Genomic DNA, 19316 nt, shown 5'->3' with positions numbered 1-19316 from the left:
TTATACCATCTCTCCTATATGGAACTTAACAAAACGATCTGGAATAACTGGAAATGCATTTGCCTGGCTACGGTCGTACCTTTCTGGCCGGTTCCAGGCTGTTAAAGTTAATATTAGTGTAACCCAGGTCAAGTCTCAAAAAGAAAGATTCAAACGGACTCAAGAAATTACGGTATGCTTTTGCTGTCTCCTTGTTTATTAAAAAACACAAGCAAGGATACTTAATTAGTTGTTCGGTGAAAACCGAGCAACCATAAACAAATACAAAATCTTATACATTTAAATTTAAAATTTAGCCTTAATTAAATACGCCCCTTTATTAAATACGCCTCTTCATTAAATACGCCCCTTAATTAAATACGCCCCTCTATTAAACCCCAAATAGACGAGCCCCGTTTGTATGACGGTGTCGCTGACTTTCCTGGCCAGTTCCCGACCTTGAAACACCCGAGAGCTACCAGGAAGGCATCAAACCATCTATAAAGGTAGTAATTCAACCCATTAAGTACTATAAAGTATCATAGTCGCTGTTGTTCAGCTAAAACTACGTAACTTTTATGAGCACAACTATTTATGAAAGATAAAATAACAAGTAAATATAACACAAAATATAACACGAAACCTCTCCAGGCAAAACTGCAAACGTATGCCAAGTACGGCACTCCCATACGAAAGCAAACGAAGTAATTACAATGCATACTAAATACCTCCGACCTCACAGAATGCCTAAACAAAACATATGACTTCATGTTTCACTCACAGACAACCACTTCTTTAACAAGGGTTTAACTCAAGTACAACTGTTGAAATCGTATACCACTTTAGATGGAAGTCACTGAATAAACAAATACTAGAACATAACCTGTACTGACTCAGCAACACAGTATACGTAAACTGTGTACATGTTCGCAGAATGCCTGAACATCGGTTGCCAAAAACGGTTTTCTATGGTGAGCTCTCAGCCTAGGCAAAAGGCAACAGGGTGGTCAAATCTTGCGTTACAAAGATACCTTGAAACGAAGCTTGGGAAAAGCAAACATCGATGTTGACAGATGGGAATCATTGGCCAGTGATAGGATCAGCTGGAGACTCGCAGTGAGGAACACCATCAAGACCGTGGAAGACAGGAGACATGGAATGTACAAGCGGCAGCATGATTTACGTCATGGGGCAGTTGATAGTTTTACCTCAGACTATCAATGTATCACCTGCAGGAGAAACTTCCGTTCCAATGCTGGTCTGTCCTCACACAAGAGGGACAGGAAATGTTAATTGATTGCCTGTTGCACCCAACAGTCATCATCGGTAACGATGGACATTCGAAGAAGAGAATACGTAAACCCGCCCTTTCAAATGTAGCCAAGTACAGTACATAGAGCTGCACAAGGGCACATTAACTATAATCATAGTACTACTACCGCCAGCATAACTAAGTTGTAAACCCCAAGGTCATACCTACACTGAAAACTTAAATTGGTCTACCGACTAACCTAACGTTAGTCCATTTGGTGCCTCTACCGACTAACATAGCTCTAGTCAGTTGCTACCGACTAATTTATTCCTTTGTCGGTTGGATTTCTTAGTCCGTCAGCTTAGTCGATCAACAATATCTTAGTCGGTAAATGTATATTAGTCATTTACATTAGTTGGTGACATTAGTCGGTGTTTACCGACTAATTTATATAAGCCACCGACTAGTTTATAGCAGGTTTTACATTAGTCAGGATGGTGCCTCTCCCGACTAACCTTTCTTAGTCTGTATCGACTGACAAGTTGCACTGACTAGAGTCACTGAAAGAATTAAACCCGACTAGTTTCACTGACTAGAACCACTGAGAGAAAAGATAGTAGAAGAAACACAAATAATGTGTACGTTGGCAATGTTTATTTCTGATACAACTTTTGATTTCTACAAAAGCTGGCGTTCATAGAGGTTGAAAACGATACAGTAGTAAGGCAGGCAAGGCAGCATTAATCACTAACTTTAATTACTTTATTTGACTTAAGAAATACTTATGTTTGGCAAGGCTGTGTTTAGCATGTTTGTATGTATGTATATGACAATGAATATAAGGAGAAAACAATATGTGTATTAACATTTGAAAGAATTGGTAGGAATACCTTGGTTTAAATATCTTCACTTCAATAAATAAAAAAATAATAAAATGAATGACTTATAATGTATTTGGCTTAAGAAACACTTATGTTTGGCAAGGCAGCACCGACAGCATCAATGACTATGACAAAGAATGTAAGAAAGGACTTGCTTTGAATATCTTGGTTCAAATATCTACATAAGGAAAAAAAAGAATGTCTGTCTAACAAATATAAAAAAAAAAGTTAACATAATAAACAAGTTCTCAACAATGCTACTAATAAATAGAAAAATGTGAGGGTGGAAAAAAATGTTTGTTTCAAAACTATTAGGAACTTTGATGCAAGGATTAAATTTTGGAAGCAAGCCCATAGCTGGCTACGTAATCACAACCTCGGAAACTGAAAAAAGGAAACTGAAGTTGCCTATGTTTCCATAATATTATCACTTATCAACAAGGGTGTAACGAAAGAGTTTGGGGGGGGGGGATTTCCAGACAGAGTCCCAACAATTTAATGAAAGATGGCAAAAATAAGGGGCAGGACCATCCATTTTCCTTTTTACCATTATCCATTCCCTTATCCATTTGCCGACATATGTCAAACTTGCCAACAAACACAGTTGGGGAGTATGGCACCCCCCCCCCCCTCCACCCTGGCTATGCTCCTGTTCATAACTTGACTGACTGCCAACTGAACATAAACTGATGCAAACAAACTCTTATCCTAAAACTAATCGATTGAAAATGATGTTTTGAAGGATATATGGAATATTAAATTGAGTATCTGACAGCTGATATGAAAAGGACCGTATCAGCTTCGTAAAGTAAAGTTAGGTATGTTAACATTACAATAGAGAATGACCAGTTCCACCAACAATTTTCATTTTGTCAATTTTCTCAGACCTTTCTTGTGACATTTGCAAGGAATTTTTTTTATGGAATTGTGAACATGTTACCCAAGAAATTACTAACTTTTTTTCCACCACTGGCTAATGGCAACCAGAAAAAGAACTACCCCTTTGATAGTAGAAAAAGCAAAACACTCTTATTGGAATCTTCACTTAAGATGTCACATCAGGAAGGTTGTGCTAGGGTGTAAGGACATGCACAGGTATATTGAAGTCACTTACATTGTTGGGAAAAGTTGGCCAGTTTATTTGTTAAAGAAATGATAAATCTAGGTACTGGCACTCCATCATAAATATTAAGGATTACCCTCTGTATGAAACACAGACTTTTGGAGATGGAGGAAGGGTAAAAAAAGTTGAAAACATAAAAAGAGGAAATCCAGCATGCGATGGCCTTCATAACATTGTCAGTAGAGTTGATCACCATACCGTCTGCCATCAACTTAAAGGATGTGGTTATCCCAGGAGTGTCTCCATCCATCTTGATGTATACTGGATTACTAGTCTGCAAATTTAGAGCAAAAAAATCACATGTAAGTAAACATGTTAAAGACTTGAAATTTGGGAGGAGAGAGACTGTTGAATATTTTATCTTTGAAAACATGCCAAATGGGTACATTTAAAAAAAACTTTATGTTGTCATCACTTAACAGATCAACTCAGTAGTAAAAGTAAACCAAGAGTACGGGGAGACTCTCAATTCCAACAAAGGGGGCCCAGCTATTGATATCATCAATTATTTTGCGTATTTATTCTATTTTAGAAGGGGGCTCAACCCCCTGAAAAACAAAGCCTCCTATTATGCAGCACTGTTCAATTTGACATTTTGGTGTCATGTACAAGAATTGCTTTAATCAAAGGACTGATGGCAAAAGGGTAACTTTAAAAGAAAAACAGGAAATTTTAGTTGATTCTGTCTACATATGTACATTATGGATGGACATTTTGTGATTTTATTTTTTGTATTAATTTTATTTTCCACCATGATCTGATGAATGATTGCATTGGTGCCATAGTACCTAAATTCATTTAATAATTTTTGATTTTCAACATGTGTTATGTAACATGTAATCACTGTAAGTATTCTTTACAAGTGGATGCGTCCGTGTTCGGAGTAATTGGTACTTGAAATAATAGGCACTCTGATGGCAAAACCTAAGCTATACCTAAACCATTGATAGATAAAATTATCTGGTAAAGTGCACTTGTAGGTACTGCACATTTTAAATGCAGATATGTCTCTTAAAATGTTTGCTCATGACTCATATATTTGAGCTGTTTGTCAACTACTGCAAAAAGAACTCTTAAAGAAGCTCCGAGACAGTAAGTGAACCTTTTATTGCTACTTATCAGGATAATCAGTTCCTTGCTTTTTCTTCTTCACAGTTTGATTCTTTACGCTTTCCCCTCATCCAGTTTTAAAAGTCATATAATTTTACAAAAAGGTGAAGCTGTGCAAGTTTAATATACATCAAATTGGTTAACTAATAGTAACCAAAGAAATAAGGGGTGGTATTAAGAAGCACACACTTGCAAAAGAAACTGAAAAATTTCTTGCCTCTGAGCATGCTGGAACCAGAATTAGAGAAATATCCTCTTGCAGGAGACCAGGGATTGCCAGGAAAGCAGCTTTGTTTGATGTGTCTGCAATAGTAAAAGAGAAAAGTGATTGGAAAAGAAAAGTGATTGTTGAAACCTGGCTTTAAAAAATCATATGTTAAATCTATCAATTGTAACAGAATAACCAGTTATACCAACACCAAATATCATAACAATGCCACAAACCTGATTATCACTTTGTTTTGGAAGAGATTTTGTAATTCATTTTGTAGAGCTGTGAACATTTAGTAGAGTTACTAAATGTTTACACTCAAGAAAAAAATCAGAAATTCAGCGTGTTACACTGCGTTTAGTAACCAAGTATTCCATACAATCAGTCACTGGAACGATTACTAGGCCCATTGTCATCCAGGGGGCGCCGGGAGCTTTCCGAGAAGGCAGGAGGGGGCAGCTGTTACAAAAGGGCACTTACTTTCTGAAACTGCAAATAACAAAAATGAAACTACCCAATTGTCTCTTCCTCTATTTACCCTTTTAATTCTACTGTGCTAATTACTTTGAGGCGTAGAACCCTTTGTTCTGTGGATCTCCTTTGTCTCTTCAGGAATCTCATTAACAAGCATTTGTGACCATAGGCGGAGGTATGCGCTCTACCGAGTGCCCATTGTCTTTATATATATTTATTTAGTGCAGTTACAAACGTTTCAGATGAACACTAATCTGCTACAGCTCTATTTTACCCTGAATATTTTCAGATACTGTTTTTTTTTTTAATTCACTGTTAGACTTCAACTGTACAAGAGAACTATGAAATGTTTTTCCTTTTTTTTATATATATAACCAAGCCATCCAAATTTAATTAAGCATTGTTGATCTTGTTCCCTTAATGTTAATATATCATCACCACAAACATGGACATGGACATCAACACCAAAACAGGCCTTACAGACAGGTCACTGCAGCAAAGGGGGAAATGAACAGAGCAAAGTGTCATGTAACTGTTAAAGGAAGAATTTATTGTTTATTTACAATACCTTTTATCTTCTGCTCTTCACGAAATCCTTCCATTTCAGTGGTAGCCTCCATGAAAAAAGCATGTGGTGCTCTCTTTCCTTTGCAGGCCTTGATGAGTCCAGACGCATATCTTCCCAGGCCAGCACGGAGCGAATTAAAAAAAGTAACCTCTCCATCCTGTATGCGATTCATCTCTGTCAAAAGCTAAAAGAAAATGGTTGATTTTAAGATACAGCAACATACTAAAATTGCAACACTTCCTAAATGTTCCCCCCAATTGGTATTGATACATGAACAAAATATAGCTAACCCCTCTGGTACCCATTTCAGTTGAGTGGACTGAAGCAATGAATGTTGATGCAATGGTTGGAAATGATGGCCTTCTTGATTATAACATGTTGCTGTGCAGGAAATGTAAACACCCACTGGCACTCGAAAAATAACACAGATAACACCAATTTTTTCCATCTTTTGCGGAGTTGGTTGTTTTTTTAAGTAACACTAACAAGAAATGGTTTACCCTACATTCCTGCAGTTTCCAATATTTGTCCCAATACTTGGCAAACAATCCCAACCATTTCCATTAATTTGCATATCAAATAATACACTCAATTTTAACAAAAGATATTTTTTGGAAATATTTTAAGTGAAGTACTGCATTATTTAGACAGGGCCAGAAATCTATTGGCAAGTTAGAACCAACACACTTAACAGACAATTTTTTTTTGTAAGAAAGCTATCTTTCCGCACGGTCTAAGACCCAGGCTCCCATTTAGATAGTGTGTGACAATGTTCCCACATAACACTTTTCACTCACTAGTTGGCTACATATGCAAATGAATATAACACAGTGCATATGCATCAAAAAATGGATGTGTTAATTGGCATGATTAAGACCTCTTAATAAAAGGAATATTCCCATTTATTTTCATAAATTTAAATTTAAGACAGGGAACATTTAAAAAGAAACTGTGTCAATATCTTATTCTGTTTAAAAGTTACAAACTTTTTAGGACTTTTCATTTAGGAAAACCACAAGGTAGATTGGCAACATCTGTGATGTCATGTTAGCACTTTCAGGAAATTTCTTTGAAACACAAATTGACATTTATCCTTACTAAACTAACTAAACAAGATATACTCACTTGGATGTCATCAAATAACCATGGGTACTTGCTCTTGATATCTGCGAGGGATGGAGTCTGGGGGGAAGAAATAATCCACGTCCTTCTGTCAGCCAACGTCAGTGCCATTGACTGACTTACTCCTCGAAAGTCTGGCTGCCTTTTACGTTTTTCATCCTGAAGCCAACAAATGTGTCCATCAATGGATGCATCGTCTTCTGTTTCAGGGCGGTTCGGGAGATAGTTTTTCATACCCCATTGAGGTGGTGCTGCTGGTGATTCTGGTGCGGACTTTGGTTTCCTTGCTACTTTTAATTTCTTTTTTTTTGCACAGCCGCAATTTCAAATGCCACCCGCTTTCTGAAGTTCTGAAACTTATATTGCAGCCTATGCTTCCACAGCATCTGGAAGAAAGAATTGTAAAAGGAAAATTGTGAGGATTAGGATAGAAAAAAATAAAGGTTACACGGACAATGTACAAACTAACAGTAAAATATCTCTTAGCTTACACACTGTTGAACAGTAAAACTTATATAGATTCAAAAACTAAGAGGATTAAGAAATGTTTCAAGCAACCTAATCAACTCTGCAGTTTATGTTGTGAGTTAAGTTCAAACTTCACTGCAGTATATCATTCTGCTTCTGATAAGTTTTGTACATGTTGACATTAATTTAAAGAGTAGTTATTTTTCTACTTCAATCCAAACAGTTTTGTTAAACACAATATTTCACACACTCAATACACATTACCCTCGGCCATGCAAAAAAAAATTGTTTCCTGTAAAATTCTTAGATTGAAAAATCTCATGAGTGAGAGAGGAAAATTTGTTTTCCCTTTTTTTTTTAACATGACAGCCAAAGAAAGTACAGTAAAACAAGAGCCCAAGGGCATTGTGGTTCCTTGCATAGGGGTCTATGACAATACACATAATATTATCAAGCAAGATTGGGCTCAAATAGTCTATATACTCAATAAGTAATTGTGGTCCTACATGTACCCATAAAGTAACCAACACTATAGCCAACACTTTTGTGATCACAAATTGTGATCAGATTTTTGAACGGAAAGCACTTTGAGATCTGAATATGGCATCGAAAATCTAAGAAATATAGGGTCACCTACAAGCTGGTCAACAGATATGATAACATTGGTGACCTCAAATCACATGACTGTTAAGTTTGAAATTGTTCCACCACCCATTCACAACTTGTCCCAAAATATCAACCATGTCACACCTTGGCATTGGGAGTTTATTGCATTGTATTTCAAAAAATTAACTGTGAACTTGTATACATAACTTCACACACAAAGGTCACCCGGGGGTCAACCAATGGACATTTTTTATTGGTGACACGTGAATATACCATCAAAACTATAAAAATTCAAACAATTTTTTCTTTGCCCAAATAGCAGTTTCTTAAAATTAATTGACCTTTGGTGACCTTGGATCACATGACCATCAATTTTGAAAATATACCCCTATACCATTTCCAACTTGTCCCAAAATATCAACCCTGACACACCTTGGCACTGGGAGTTATTGCATTAAATGTCTGAAAATTTACTTTGACCTTGTATAACTTCGCACACCAAGGTCACACAGGGTTCAACCAATTGACATTTATGATCACAAGGTACTTTTTATGATCACAAGGTACTTCAAGGTCACCAGCGGTCAAATTGAGGTCAAGGGTCACCCAGATGCGGGTTGACAATTGGATTACATTGAAGCAACTCCCAAACCCTAACAGACAATTCGTTCTCAAGTGATCGCAAAAATACTAGTTTTTTATCATTAATTGACCTTCGGTGACCTTGGATCACATGAATGTTAAGTTTCCAAATGTTCCCCTAACCAGTTCACAACTTGTCCCAAAATATCAACCTTGTCGCACATTGGCACTGGGCGTCATTGCAGTTTTAATATTTTTGTTTTTTGGACCATAACTGACCTTTGTGGGCACCAAAAACAATAGGGCACACCTTCTCCATATGACGGATCTATAGTCCAAGTTTGGCCTTACTCCAATTTTCCCTTATTGAGATAGAGCGTACCCAAGCAAGTGTCACAGATGCACACACACATACATACACACAGACACACGCCAACCTGACTGCATAGGTTCCTTTTGCTAAAGCAAGGAACCAAAAATTGATATATGGATACTCAGGTATAATACAGTATTTCCAGCCACAAAATAGTATGTATTGATAACAATGCCAAAATCTACATTTTTGAATGAATGCTTTCCAAATCATAGAAAAAAATATTCCTTCATTCTTAAATATTATATGTAAAATGTTTATAGAGATAAGGTTCAGAAGTAACAAAACTCTTTACTTTAATTACATTTAATCCAAATTAATTGCAACTTCAAGGACTAGTGAGAGTATAAATGATCTCATTCAGTATGCCTTATGTGCAAGCACTGTGACTGCCATATGATATCAGTGATATGATATGAATGATATGCTTGTTGTATTTAAGACTAAGCTGCAAAACATTATTTCATTGGACAAAATTGTTGCTGGCCCTGACAGAGCAGTAACAAGATTTGTTGAACACTCCCTAAGGCTTTTAATATTGCTTTGTCAGAAAAATGGAAATATTACCTTCAGATTACCAACTGGCATTTTCTGAGGATTAACCATTTAACAACAAGCACATCTGGGAGGCATATTTGCTACAGAGGGCATTAGAGGGTTAACACCAAACAATCGGACCTTTGGCATGTATTTGTATAAAACCAATTTGCTTTAATTAGCAGGAAATTTACCCATATTTTTTAACATGTGAAAAATATACATGTACTGTACTACTGTAGGAGATAAATGTATGCAGAAATAGTCATGAATTTGAAGGGTACCATAAAGGAACAAAAGGAATGCAGTGTACTTACTAGATACCATACTTTTCTGTAACCTCTTTATAAATGCTGTCCAAAAAGAGGCTCCTCTCTGCTACGTTCATGGTGTATCCACCACTTTTGAGCTTAGATTCTATTGTTGGAGGTTGTACTGGGATCTGAAATTTAGTTATCCATCCAGAATGAAATGACACAGGTGAAGTAGGATGGGGAGACACAAGGGAAGAAGTTAAGGGTGCAGCAGGTAAGGATGGTGGGTCATCAGCACTGGAAGAAGTGGAAGGCTGTTCGATTGAGACTGGGGTTGAATATGCATTTGGTGTTGGTGGTGGAGATGGCGAGTTCGGCGTTAACAGCGAAAAGTCAGAATTGTCACGTAAGAAGTCACTGCCGGCTGTATAGTCAAGTTGAGATACTGTGGATCTGTGAAATGATAGAGCAGTAATACTGTAAGGTTGAGATGGCTAACAGCTAAAAAGTGTTACTTACCATACACATCTTTTCAACGATTGGACTTTTGACCAAACAGATGCTTCTATTTGGAAATGTGATAACTTTGTGTACATACAGACAATATCAACTACATACATCTTAATTACATTTTGCCCCATTTTTCATTGATATACAAATGTAATTGCATTGGGAGTCAATGTAGAAACAAGTAGTGTGTGGGAAGAGATTTTCTGTCATAGGAAGCTTCATTGCATTATTTAGGATGTTAAAAGTGAGGTTAATGGAAATCTGAACATCTGCCATGTTTGAATCCTATATGGCATATAGATGTGCAATGTCTCATGGATCATTTTCACGTTTGCCCATGCCCTCCACTCACACATCACACCCAGCCCAAAAAATTAAATCAGCTCAAAGTATGCAGTTGGTGGGCCATCTCCATATAAGATACAATGATGTTGAAAATTAAATAGTGCTTCACTGCCTTCATACAGTAGGCTGTTACACATCAAAAATAACTGAATGTGTAACCTTTGGAGCGGTCACTTCAAAAGGGATATGTCTCAACTGTACCTTTTCTACTGTAGATACATGTAAATTATGAGATGAAATTAACAAATACAAATACATAATTAACAAAGTATGTAGAATCTATTGTCGACAGTAAAAGCTAAATATTACAGAAAGAAAGTAAATTTATTGCACAAATATTGACAATAATTGAATAAGATGTTACCAAAAACAATCATTGTTGTTTATTCTACATAAACACAAAAGGTATATCAAAATGAACTTACCCACTGTCACTAATTTCTGCATTTATACTTCTGCATTATTAATTGTAACTGGAAAAGTGGCAGGTTGCTCTTGTCCTTTAACAACTCTCAGTTTGGCAGGCCCATAGAACAACTCACCATCTTCAATGTCAACATAGTCACTGAAATCTCTATCATAGAGTTGAAGAATCAATTCTGATCCACCCAAACCAAAAGTTTTCACTGCAGCAGCATGAAGTTCTGACTTTGATGCCCCTACGTCATTGGATTCAATCTCAACTTTTTTGTTATTTGGTCCAAATATGAGTAGAAATTTGTGACTGAAAATTAAGTCCAAAATAAAGTTATCATCTCTAAAAAAGCGACAAAGTAGCAATTGTCTTTTTAACGCCACTTACACCAGTATCAAACATGTTTGAGCATAGTCTCAAAGTCACAAGTGCATTTCACATATTTTTCCATTCAAATGAAGTTGATGAAAAGGAAATTACTGTCTATACTACTGTATTTTACTTTTCAGTAGACACATAACGATTTTACTTATGTTATGCTTGCAATAAAATTGATGTTACAGTACATTTGCTGTGTAAGAACAGTCAACACACTTGAACTTCAAAGTTAAACAAATGCCAATGATATGTACTGCACAAAAAAATACAAGGACCTCTTTTTACGTGATAGTACTAACAACACGGCACTGAATGCGAAATCAAATACTAACTGACCAAGATTCGATCCAACCCGCTTGCAAAAGTATGTCTGTATGTTCTGCACACTGTGCAATAAAATACAAGGACTACTACAGAACATCTGCATAGGCAGAGTTGGAAAAAGTTTAAACAATTCTTGCATTTCAAATTCACAATCGCATAAAAATTACCATTGAAGATCATAAGGGCAAATTTTTATGGAACTAGCATTGATGTTCTCGAACAGAATACCTGCTTCACACAAACGCATGTGTGCCCTCTTTTTTAAAAAGCTGAAGAGACCACCTTTTCAATTATATAATCTAAATATAATCTAAATAAAATATGCAAAACTTGTTAGCATGAACTTAGAACTGTCTGGTTATTGAAATTCGGGGCTGTATAATTGGATAAATCTTTTAGCTACCATCCATTTGTTGAATGATAATTAGATAGTAGGGATATGATGTTAGGTCTTGTTAACAATCAGGATGCTTACAACCAAAAATTGGATACTAGGTGTGGTAGAATCTTCCATCTATACAGATTATATCACTAAGAACCTCAGCAAAACAAAATTAGCAAAAACATTTTAATACAAAATGCGTAAACAAATTAAAACTGTAGTACTTCAGTTTAAGCAAAGTGCAATCACACACACTCAACTAATAGAGCTTTAGTTTGCAGTTTTGCTCAGGTCTATGTTTAGAAACACTAAAGTACAAAATTATGCCTCAGTGTTATAAGCTCCATGTTTCTAGTCTGATATACCCCAAGTGGGTAAGAATCAAAAAGATCTGAACATTTCTTAAACACAAACTTGCAGCCAAAACATACATTAAAAGCATGAACATGAGAAATATACTGTACTCTTTCACTCATGCCGCACAATAAAAACACCTCATCAGTTATAAGGAAACACATGTCAATTTTTCCGAAACTCCCTTCTTCAACAGCAACGGCTAAGCCTTTGGAATAGAATGAACCATTGTAACAAACTTTACCAACAGAATACACAGATTCATTACCACCAACTAAAAGCAATACATGCGCTTGTACTGTTTGTGGCAAAAGCCGGACAGGGTACAGATCACCCTTGGAGTGAGTTAGAGCATCTTCTGTGAGGAAGTTTTGGGATCCATGATAGGTGGCTTGCATATACTCATGACGGGTAGCAAGAGTTTTGCACACATTTTTTCGATTCTTTGAAGTTCTAGCTATTTCTTTAAAGTAATTGTGCTTCCCTTCAAACCTCAATGTCCATGTGTTGATGAGTGGGCCATATTGCAACAGCATTTCAGGGTAATGAACCAAGTAGTGTGCTTTGGGTTTCATTGATACATGTGGAAACGCTTCAAAATACATTGTCAAAAATTCCTCAATTAGATCAGCTAAAAATATTGTCAATGCCCTAGTCACTTTCTTTGACATGCAATACTGTACGACATCTAACAATTTCAATAATACTTGCCATTCCTTACTATCTTGGGGAATGAAAGAACCGACCATTAAAGGTAACAAACGACAGAGACACAGAGCTTGACAGGCAGTTTGCTTAACTTTAAAAGTCTGAATCTTGTCAGACATCAAAGAAGGTTTATTAGTGCAATCAGAACCTTCATAAGGAAATTTTTTTATCTGTTCATTAAGATCACTTAATGTAAAAAATTGTTGAGTAACACAATACTTGACAACCTCTGCAATGACTTCAGGGATTACCCCTTCAAATAGATCATGGGCAATGTCTGGTGGACTGCCTTCCACAACATGAAAAAACTGTAATTCATTGAGGCAAGAAGACTGCTTGATTCCATATAGTGTAAAAAGGGCAGGGTTGGTCTGTACTGCAACTGCTTGCAGTTCATATGCTTCTTTGGTTCTCATTTGCAAATTATCAGATCGAAAATGATTCTTCTGATCAGCTTTAATTACATTACAAAATCTACATATCCTCCCATGATTGAAATGTGTTTGAAATCCACCTAAATCATGAGCGGCCAAGTTATCTGCCACTAAGAAAGAAACAGTTCCATGAAAAGTATATTCAATTCCATCTTTCAAAATTTGAATACCAATTTGCTCAAGAATCTTTAGATCGGAAATAAGTGGCTGGAGTATACTTTCATAACCATATTTTTTGACATAAATGGTAGGGCACAAAATCACTGACTGAATAGTTCTTAATTTAGAGCGATGCATGGGTGGTAAATTCCCCAGAACAAAGTACAGCACACAAAATTTCAGTAAATGAACATGTGTCCCTAATGGATTTGCAACAGTGAAATCGTCACAGTACAGTTGAATTTGAAGGCTATTTGGCTGCTTTGAGAATAGCTCGTTATCATGAAACCTTACACCATCACAGAAGTCCCCCAGAATATCTCCATCTGGAGAGGAATGCCCATTAATTACTTCACTGAATACATCATCAAATTTCAACAAGGCCTTTAAAGTTTGAAGAATAGGAATATATTGCATAGTATGCACCTTGGCAGTTACATTATCTCTGCCTAATTCATATTCACAAGGTTTAACTACACCAAACTCATTTGCTACATATTTCTGTAGGTTAAAGGCAGTTGAGAAATTATGTAGTGCATGTTCAAATTCACTCTCTTGTAAGACATTGTCTAAACCAGACTGCTTCAAGACATCAATATTAGTATTTGTTCTTTGTAACACATTATGCAAGTCCTCTGTCATCTTTTCCCTACACATTTTAAGAATGTCGACACATTCATTTGCAACAAATGTACAAGCAGCTTGTGGTATCTTATGAATTTCTCTAAGCTTCAACAAAAACATTGAAACTTCCCTATTAACATCAATATCTACAGCGTCGTCTGCATTAGCATGATTTTCTTCGATTGGCAATTGGTCATCATTTTCAACACCATTATCATTTATCACATCTGCATTTGTTACTTCAAGCCAAAATAGTTCATGTTTGAGGCGACGTATATGGCGACGATATGTTCTGACATTGGAATAATTCTTTGCACAACCATTAATTCCACATACAATTCTAAAATTTGGATTATTTCCATGAACAAACCTATAATGTTTCATTAAAGTTTCAAACTTCACAGTGTTAAAAATACAGTAACAACAATTAAATCGCATTTCTGTAGCAAATAGTTTCACTAAATACAGGAAATTTGTGATTTAATGCACATGTGACTTTGAGAAAATGTATGTAATTTGTTCAAAACCTGATAATTTTGGAACCAATGCAGGCATGAGTAACCCTGTTAAGAAATAAGTAAAAAAAAACTTTAAATGCAATGGATGGGTAAATACTTGGCTGTATAGTCCACACTTGAATTAGCAACCATAGGGGTGCCACGTGTTAAGCTGCATAGGAAAAACCTCAAATTTTGCCCACTTTTGCTTTTAACTAAAAAAATTGTTGCATCACTGGTCATAATCATAAAGTTATTAGAAATAGTATGATAAATTCCTTTTAAACATATTCCCTGCAAAAACAGTTCAAAAATTTAAATCTTCATGAGCTAGCCATGTGCGGGATCCCGGTAGTCAAGTGAATCCCGGTATCCCGATATTGACTATTCCCGATCACAGTACAATGTGTAACTACTACTGGTATTGGGAAGACAACCGGTTATTACATTCGTTTCGGTATCATTCACAGGAATCCAAGACATAATACAAATATCTAAGTGTTACTATTTGAATTAAAGAAAAGATTACACATATATTTCTGGTTTCTGTATTCTTAGTTTGAATAATATCTGATCAATTTACATACTGACCTAGACCTATATATTAACGAATCAACTGTTCACGTAGTAATTTGGACCTAAGCTATCAAACGTTACTTGCGCTCAGCATGTTACGTGACCTCAAAGTTATTCTGAAATTGTTGTTATTTATTCTGCCTTCAATTGATGATTGTCAAGGTTCCCATGAACAAAATCTCACCTTTATGCATTTCACCTCATTTTGGTATAATAATTATAACGATTTAATAAATGTTGAGCCCAAACCGCACGTAATATTAAATCCATCTTCGCACGGGACTGTATATGATTATAGCCTAGGGTACTGTACTGGTACTCACACACAGTGTAATGCAGTACTTGAGATTTGATGCTGTAATGAAACGGATTCGTTTATTAATACGGAGGGTTCAACGATGTCAATAAAAGTTATCTTTTGCTATTTTTTCAATATTTCAGAACTTTTGTACAAAATATGGATATTGTACGTTTCGAAAGTATATTTTCTAGAGTAAAAACAGCTGATTAACGATATAAATAAATCTGTACTATTCTTATGTATGTAGTTTAAAATCCCGTATTTACGTAGCCCCTGTGTTACATTCTTATTGTCTGAAGTTCCAAACACGTGGTGACTTGTTGACAGTTAAAAACTTTTCATTGTGAACTTTTGAACTTGAAGGGAAGGCGTTGAAAAGGCCCTAATATAGCCTGTTATTTTTTTTTTATAACCGTGCGTGTAAGAGTATGTACATAACCTATAGGCTATGCATATTGAATGTATGACATCCCGGTTGTAGTTACGATACCAGGACTCATGTTGCAGCACTATCGGTTGTGTGAAATCAGACTACCGCACAGCGCTAGCATGAGCAAATAAGTGGAAAATCTGAGACAGTTTTGGAAAACTCTCAAGGGACTTGAAAATGATGTTCCAAACATCTTGAGTAGCAAAATCAACTTAAATTCATTCCTCTGTATTTTATGATAGGCAAATCTGTTATTAAGGTTAAAAGTAAGACTTATATAGTTGTTTCCCCTGCTTTTCAACCAAGAACATCAGGAACTTCATATTTAAGTCCCTTGGGAGTCTTCAAAAAGTGTCAGAAATTTTCCTCTTTTTTGCTTAAATCGATGAAAGTTTTTTAACATTATAATTTGAAAGGAATATGCTTAAAGGGAATTTATCTTGTTATCTTAAATAGTTTCATGACCAGTGGTGGGATACTGTAGTTCTTAGGAAAAGGTGCAAAAATCAGCAAAATTTGAGGTTTTTCCTATGCAGCCCCTAAGGCTATGGTTTCATTACAAGTGTGGCCTATAATGTAGAGCCAAATAGTAAGAAGTCAAATTACAGTGAATATACTGTACACATCATTCACTGTTCCTGAACTAATTAGTTATTAATAGTATAAATTCTTTCAAAATCATACAAAATTCTCTATGCAATCTACGTCTATGGACAGGTAAGGATTTAATATGCACCAGAAACAGCAGTAAATTATGAACACTGTAGTCTTTAAATCACAAGTGAAGGATTTATAGTTTTTTAAGGTATGGTTGAACAAAGTTTTTAAGAATGTTTAATATATGCACAAGTCGTGATATACAATCAAGAAAGCCGCTCAGAAAAGTTAATGTACTTCGTTTAATTTCTTTCCAAAATTTCACCCCTTGATATTTAATTGAATCCTATTTATTGCTGAAATTTGATAGGGGTATGATGAACATTATAAGCCTCTTGTTCATATTCAGTTTCTTCTTCTCATAAATCTTTGTGTGAGGTTTGAAAAACAATACATGGTAACATAAGAAAATGTACGGTTGACTTGATGCCATGTCACACAATTAAAATAAAATTGGCATAATTTATTATAATGAGTCCTCAAAATGCAAAAGTGCTGTAAAATGGGAAATATTAACTGATTTTGATGATTTTTTGCTGTGTTCATGGGTTTATTGCATACCTTCTTTAATATTAAGCACCAGTCATTGCTACCTGTTCATGGATTTTAAAATGTAATGATATTTCTTTTCATTTCTTGTATGCATATAGGGCTCAGTACAGTTTGAAGGGGTCAGTTACTGTATCATTACATTTACACTAACAGTCAATGGAGAAATTTTACTAGATTATTCAATTCTTTTGTGGTTTAAAAAAAGGACTGTAAATAATTTCTTTCTTTAAATGTTTTAGATCAATGCCTAACACATCAAATTAGTAACAAACAAAAAATAATAACACATTTCCTTACCAAAATAAAACAGGTGTTTTGGACCAAAAATTTGGCAAAATGGTAGCCATTTTGAATGATTTTGACAACAACAAAGGCTTTAAACTTCGTTATAAAGTATCACTTTAAATTAGTTTTGATGTGAATGGAGAGCTGAAATTTAACTAAAATAATAGCATATGAAGAATTCATGCTCTTTCTGTTAGTTATCTTAAATTAGAGTCAAATTATCGCAAAAATTTGAGAATTTTGTTGGTGACCATGTTTGGTGACCATGTTCAACATACTTGAGTTTCAGAAATTTTTCTCCACCAAATAAAAAAATATTTCGAACAAACTGTAAAAAGCTAGTTTTTTTACCCCATTGACTGTAATGATAAGTGACCCCTCCAACTGGAGAAAACGTGCTGAGCCCTGTAGCCTGTAGGCTACACTCAAAGTTTGAACCTAGGCTACATTCTTTTCTGAAACTGCCCAATTTCGAGTCTGGCCATTACCGTAAGCCTGTTGGAATTTATGCATCTTTACGATATTAGCCCTACTAGTACTGTTACTTGTTAGTGTTACTATAGCCTAATTAATATACGATATGCAGGAATTCTAGCCTAACGTGTGACCAAAGGCTAAAATTCATGGATGTTAGCTTAGTGTAGAGCCTAGTGTTATGTCTTATCGTGGACGAAACTATGAATAAAGACTTACAATTGGCGTGAACATAAGGATGAATCCAGTTGCGTGTCGAGGTCAGACATTTTCAGTTTCAACTTAAAATAAAGTACGACAGCCGGACGGAAATATTACAATGAACTTAACTACAAACTAGGATGTATTTTGAGTGGTTGGAATCGACAAGTTTCTGTTTAGGTGTCATGCAGCATGTAGACTATTCTTGCACTGTTGCAGGCGAAATGTTCACGTGGTTTCAAATACCTTAGTTCGTCGCCACCGACTAAGCTACAATTATGGCGCGAATCGGGTGTCCGGATCGTTTTTAGTCCGTGGGTTAAAATAGCTTAGGCCGTCGCCGCCGACTAAGCTACGATTATCTTTTCCTTAGTCGATGTAAACCGACTAAGAAGCAGTGATGAAAAGAAGATTTTTGCTAGTCTGTGTGTATTGACTAACGTTAGAGACTAATTTAACGTTAGTCCGTTGCAATATTGACTAGTTTATTTTTTCACTATAGTCCTCCACATTCCCGTAATTATCTTACTTGCAGAGCTACAATCCTGCTCCTTAACATAATATCCGCCAAATATACTTTACATAAATGCCCGTACATACACGACGATGTCTTTCTGCAGATGCAGTGCAACTTTCCTACCCATGCTCTTCGGTAATATACTACGTCATCCTAACACAATACGTGTCATGAACAGTGTGTAGGCTAGACAACGGCACACGTGTAGGTAAGAGTATAACCCAACAGGTTCGAAGAATTGAAGAATTTATTTCGCTCAGAGACGAACTCGTATGCTATAGAAAATGTGACCAGACTATTTATAATAATAATTATTGGAATTATGTATATATAGCTCATCTACTTTTGAATATTGTTTAACGAATCTTATAAGTGAACGAAATTCATTCAAAAGTTATTAATAATATATTTTGTTTGATTTTTTATTAAACAAACATGTTCTACGTCTCGCTGATTTTTTTGTTCCTAATCACACTGGGTCATGCTTAATATTATGAGCTTTCAATTCGCTACTAATTGTTATGATCCTCCGACAGGTAAATTGTAATATTCTTATAGACAATTTTCGTAGTTTGCTTATATTGCTTCTAAATCAATTGCAGGCAAATTTAGTTATTCATTTATTTAATTTTTTACTGGTCAATCGTGTTCAT

General features: G+C 35.6%; 2 protein-coding genes across 7 annotated transcripts in view; one reads left to right on the top strand and one right to left on the bottom strand.

Moving 5' to 3' along the window:
- LOC139955968 (uncharacterized) overlaps positions 1–19316 on the top strand; it is a 595985-nt gene that overhangs the window by 260354 nt on the left and 316315 nt on the right. The window lies entirely within an intron of this gene.
- On the bottom strand, positions 1869–18625 carry LOC139956195 (sterile alpha motif domain-containing protein 3-like). Of its 3 annotated transcripts, XR_011789345.1 has the most exons (8): positions 18165–18625; positions 14701–14736; positions 10821–11119; positions 9604–9993; positions 6724–7106; positions 5599–5782; positions 4563–4648; positions 1869–3509 (listed from the first exon to the last, which is right to left on the bottom strand). XR_011789345.1 is itself a non-coding variant. In XM_071955190.1 (4 exons), exons 1-4 carry the CDS (start codon positions 6952–6954, stop codon positions 3219–3221), a joined length of 792 nt encoding a protein of 263 aa, XP_071811291.1. In that variant the 5' UTR covers positions 6955–7057; the 3' UTR covers positions 1869–3218. The 3 variants fall into 3 exon arrangements, 1 of the variants encoding a protein (XP_071811291.1); XR_011789346.1 differs by lacking the exon at positions 18165–18625 and adding an exon at positions 15431–15445 and having other exon boundaries at positions 10821–14736; XM_071955190.1 differs by lacking the exons at positions 9604–9993; positions 10821–11119; positions 14701–14736; positions 18165–18625 and having other exon boundaries at positions 6724–7057.

Source organism: Apostichopus japonicus, chromosome 2, assembly GCF_037975245.1.
Source record: "Apostichopus japonicus isolate 1M-3 chromosome 2, ASM3797524v1, whole genome shotgun sequence".
In the NCBI taxonomy this organism is placed as follows: domain Eukaryota; kingdom Metazoa; phylum Echinodermata; class Holothuroidea; order Aspidochirotida; family Stichopodidae; genus Apostichopus; species Apostichopus japonicus.
This window is presented reverse-complemented; position numbering and strand designations above follow the sequence as displayed.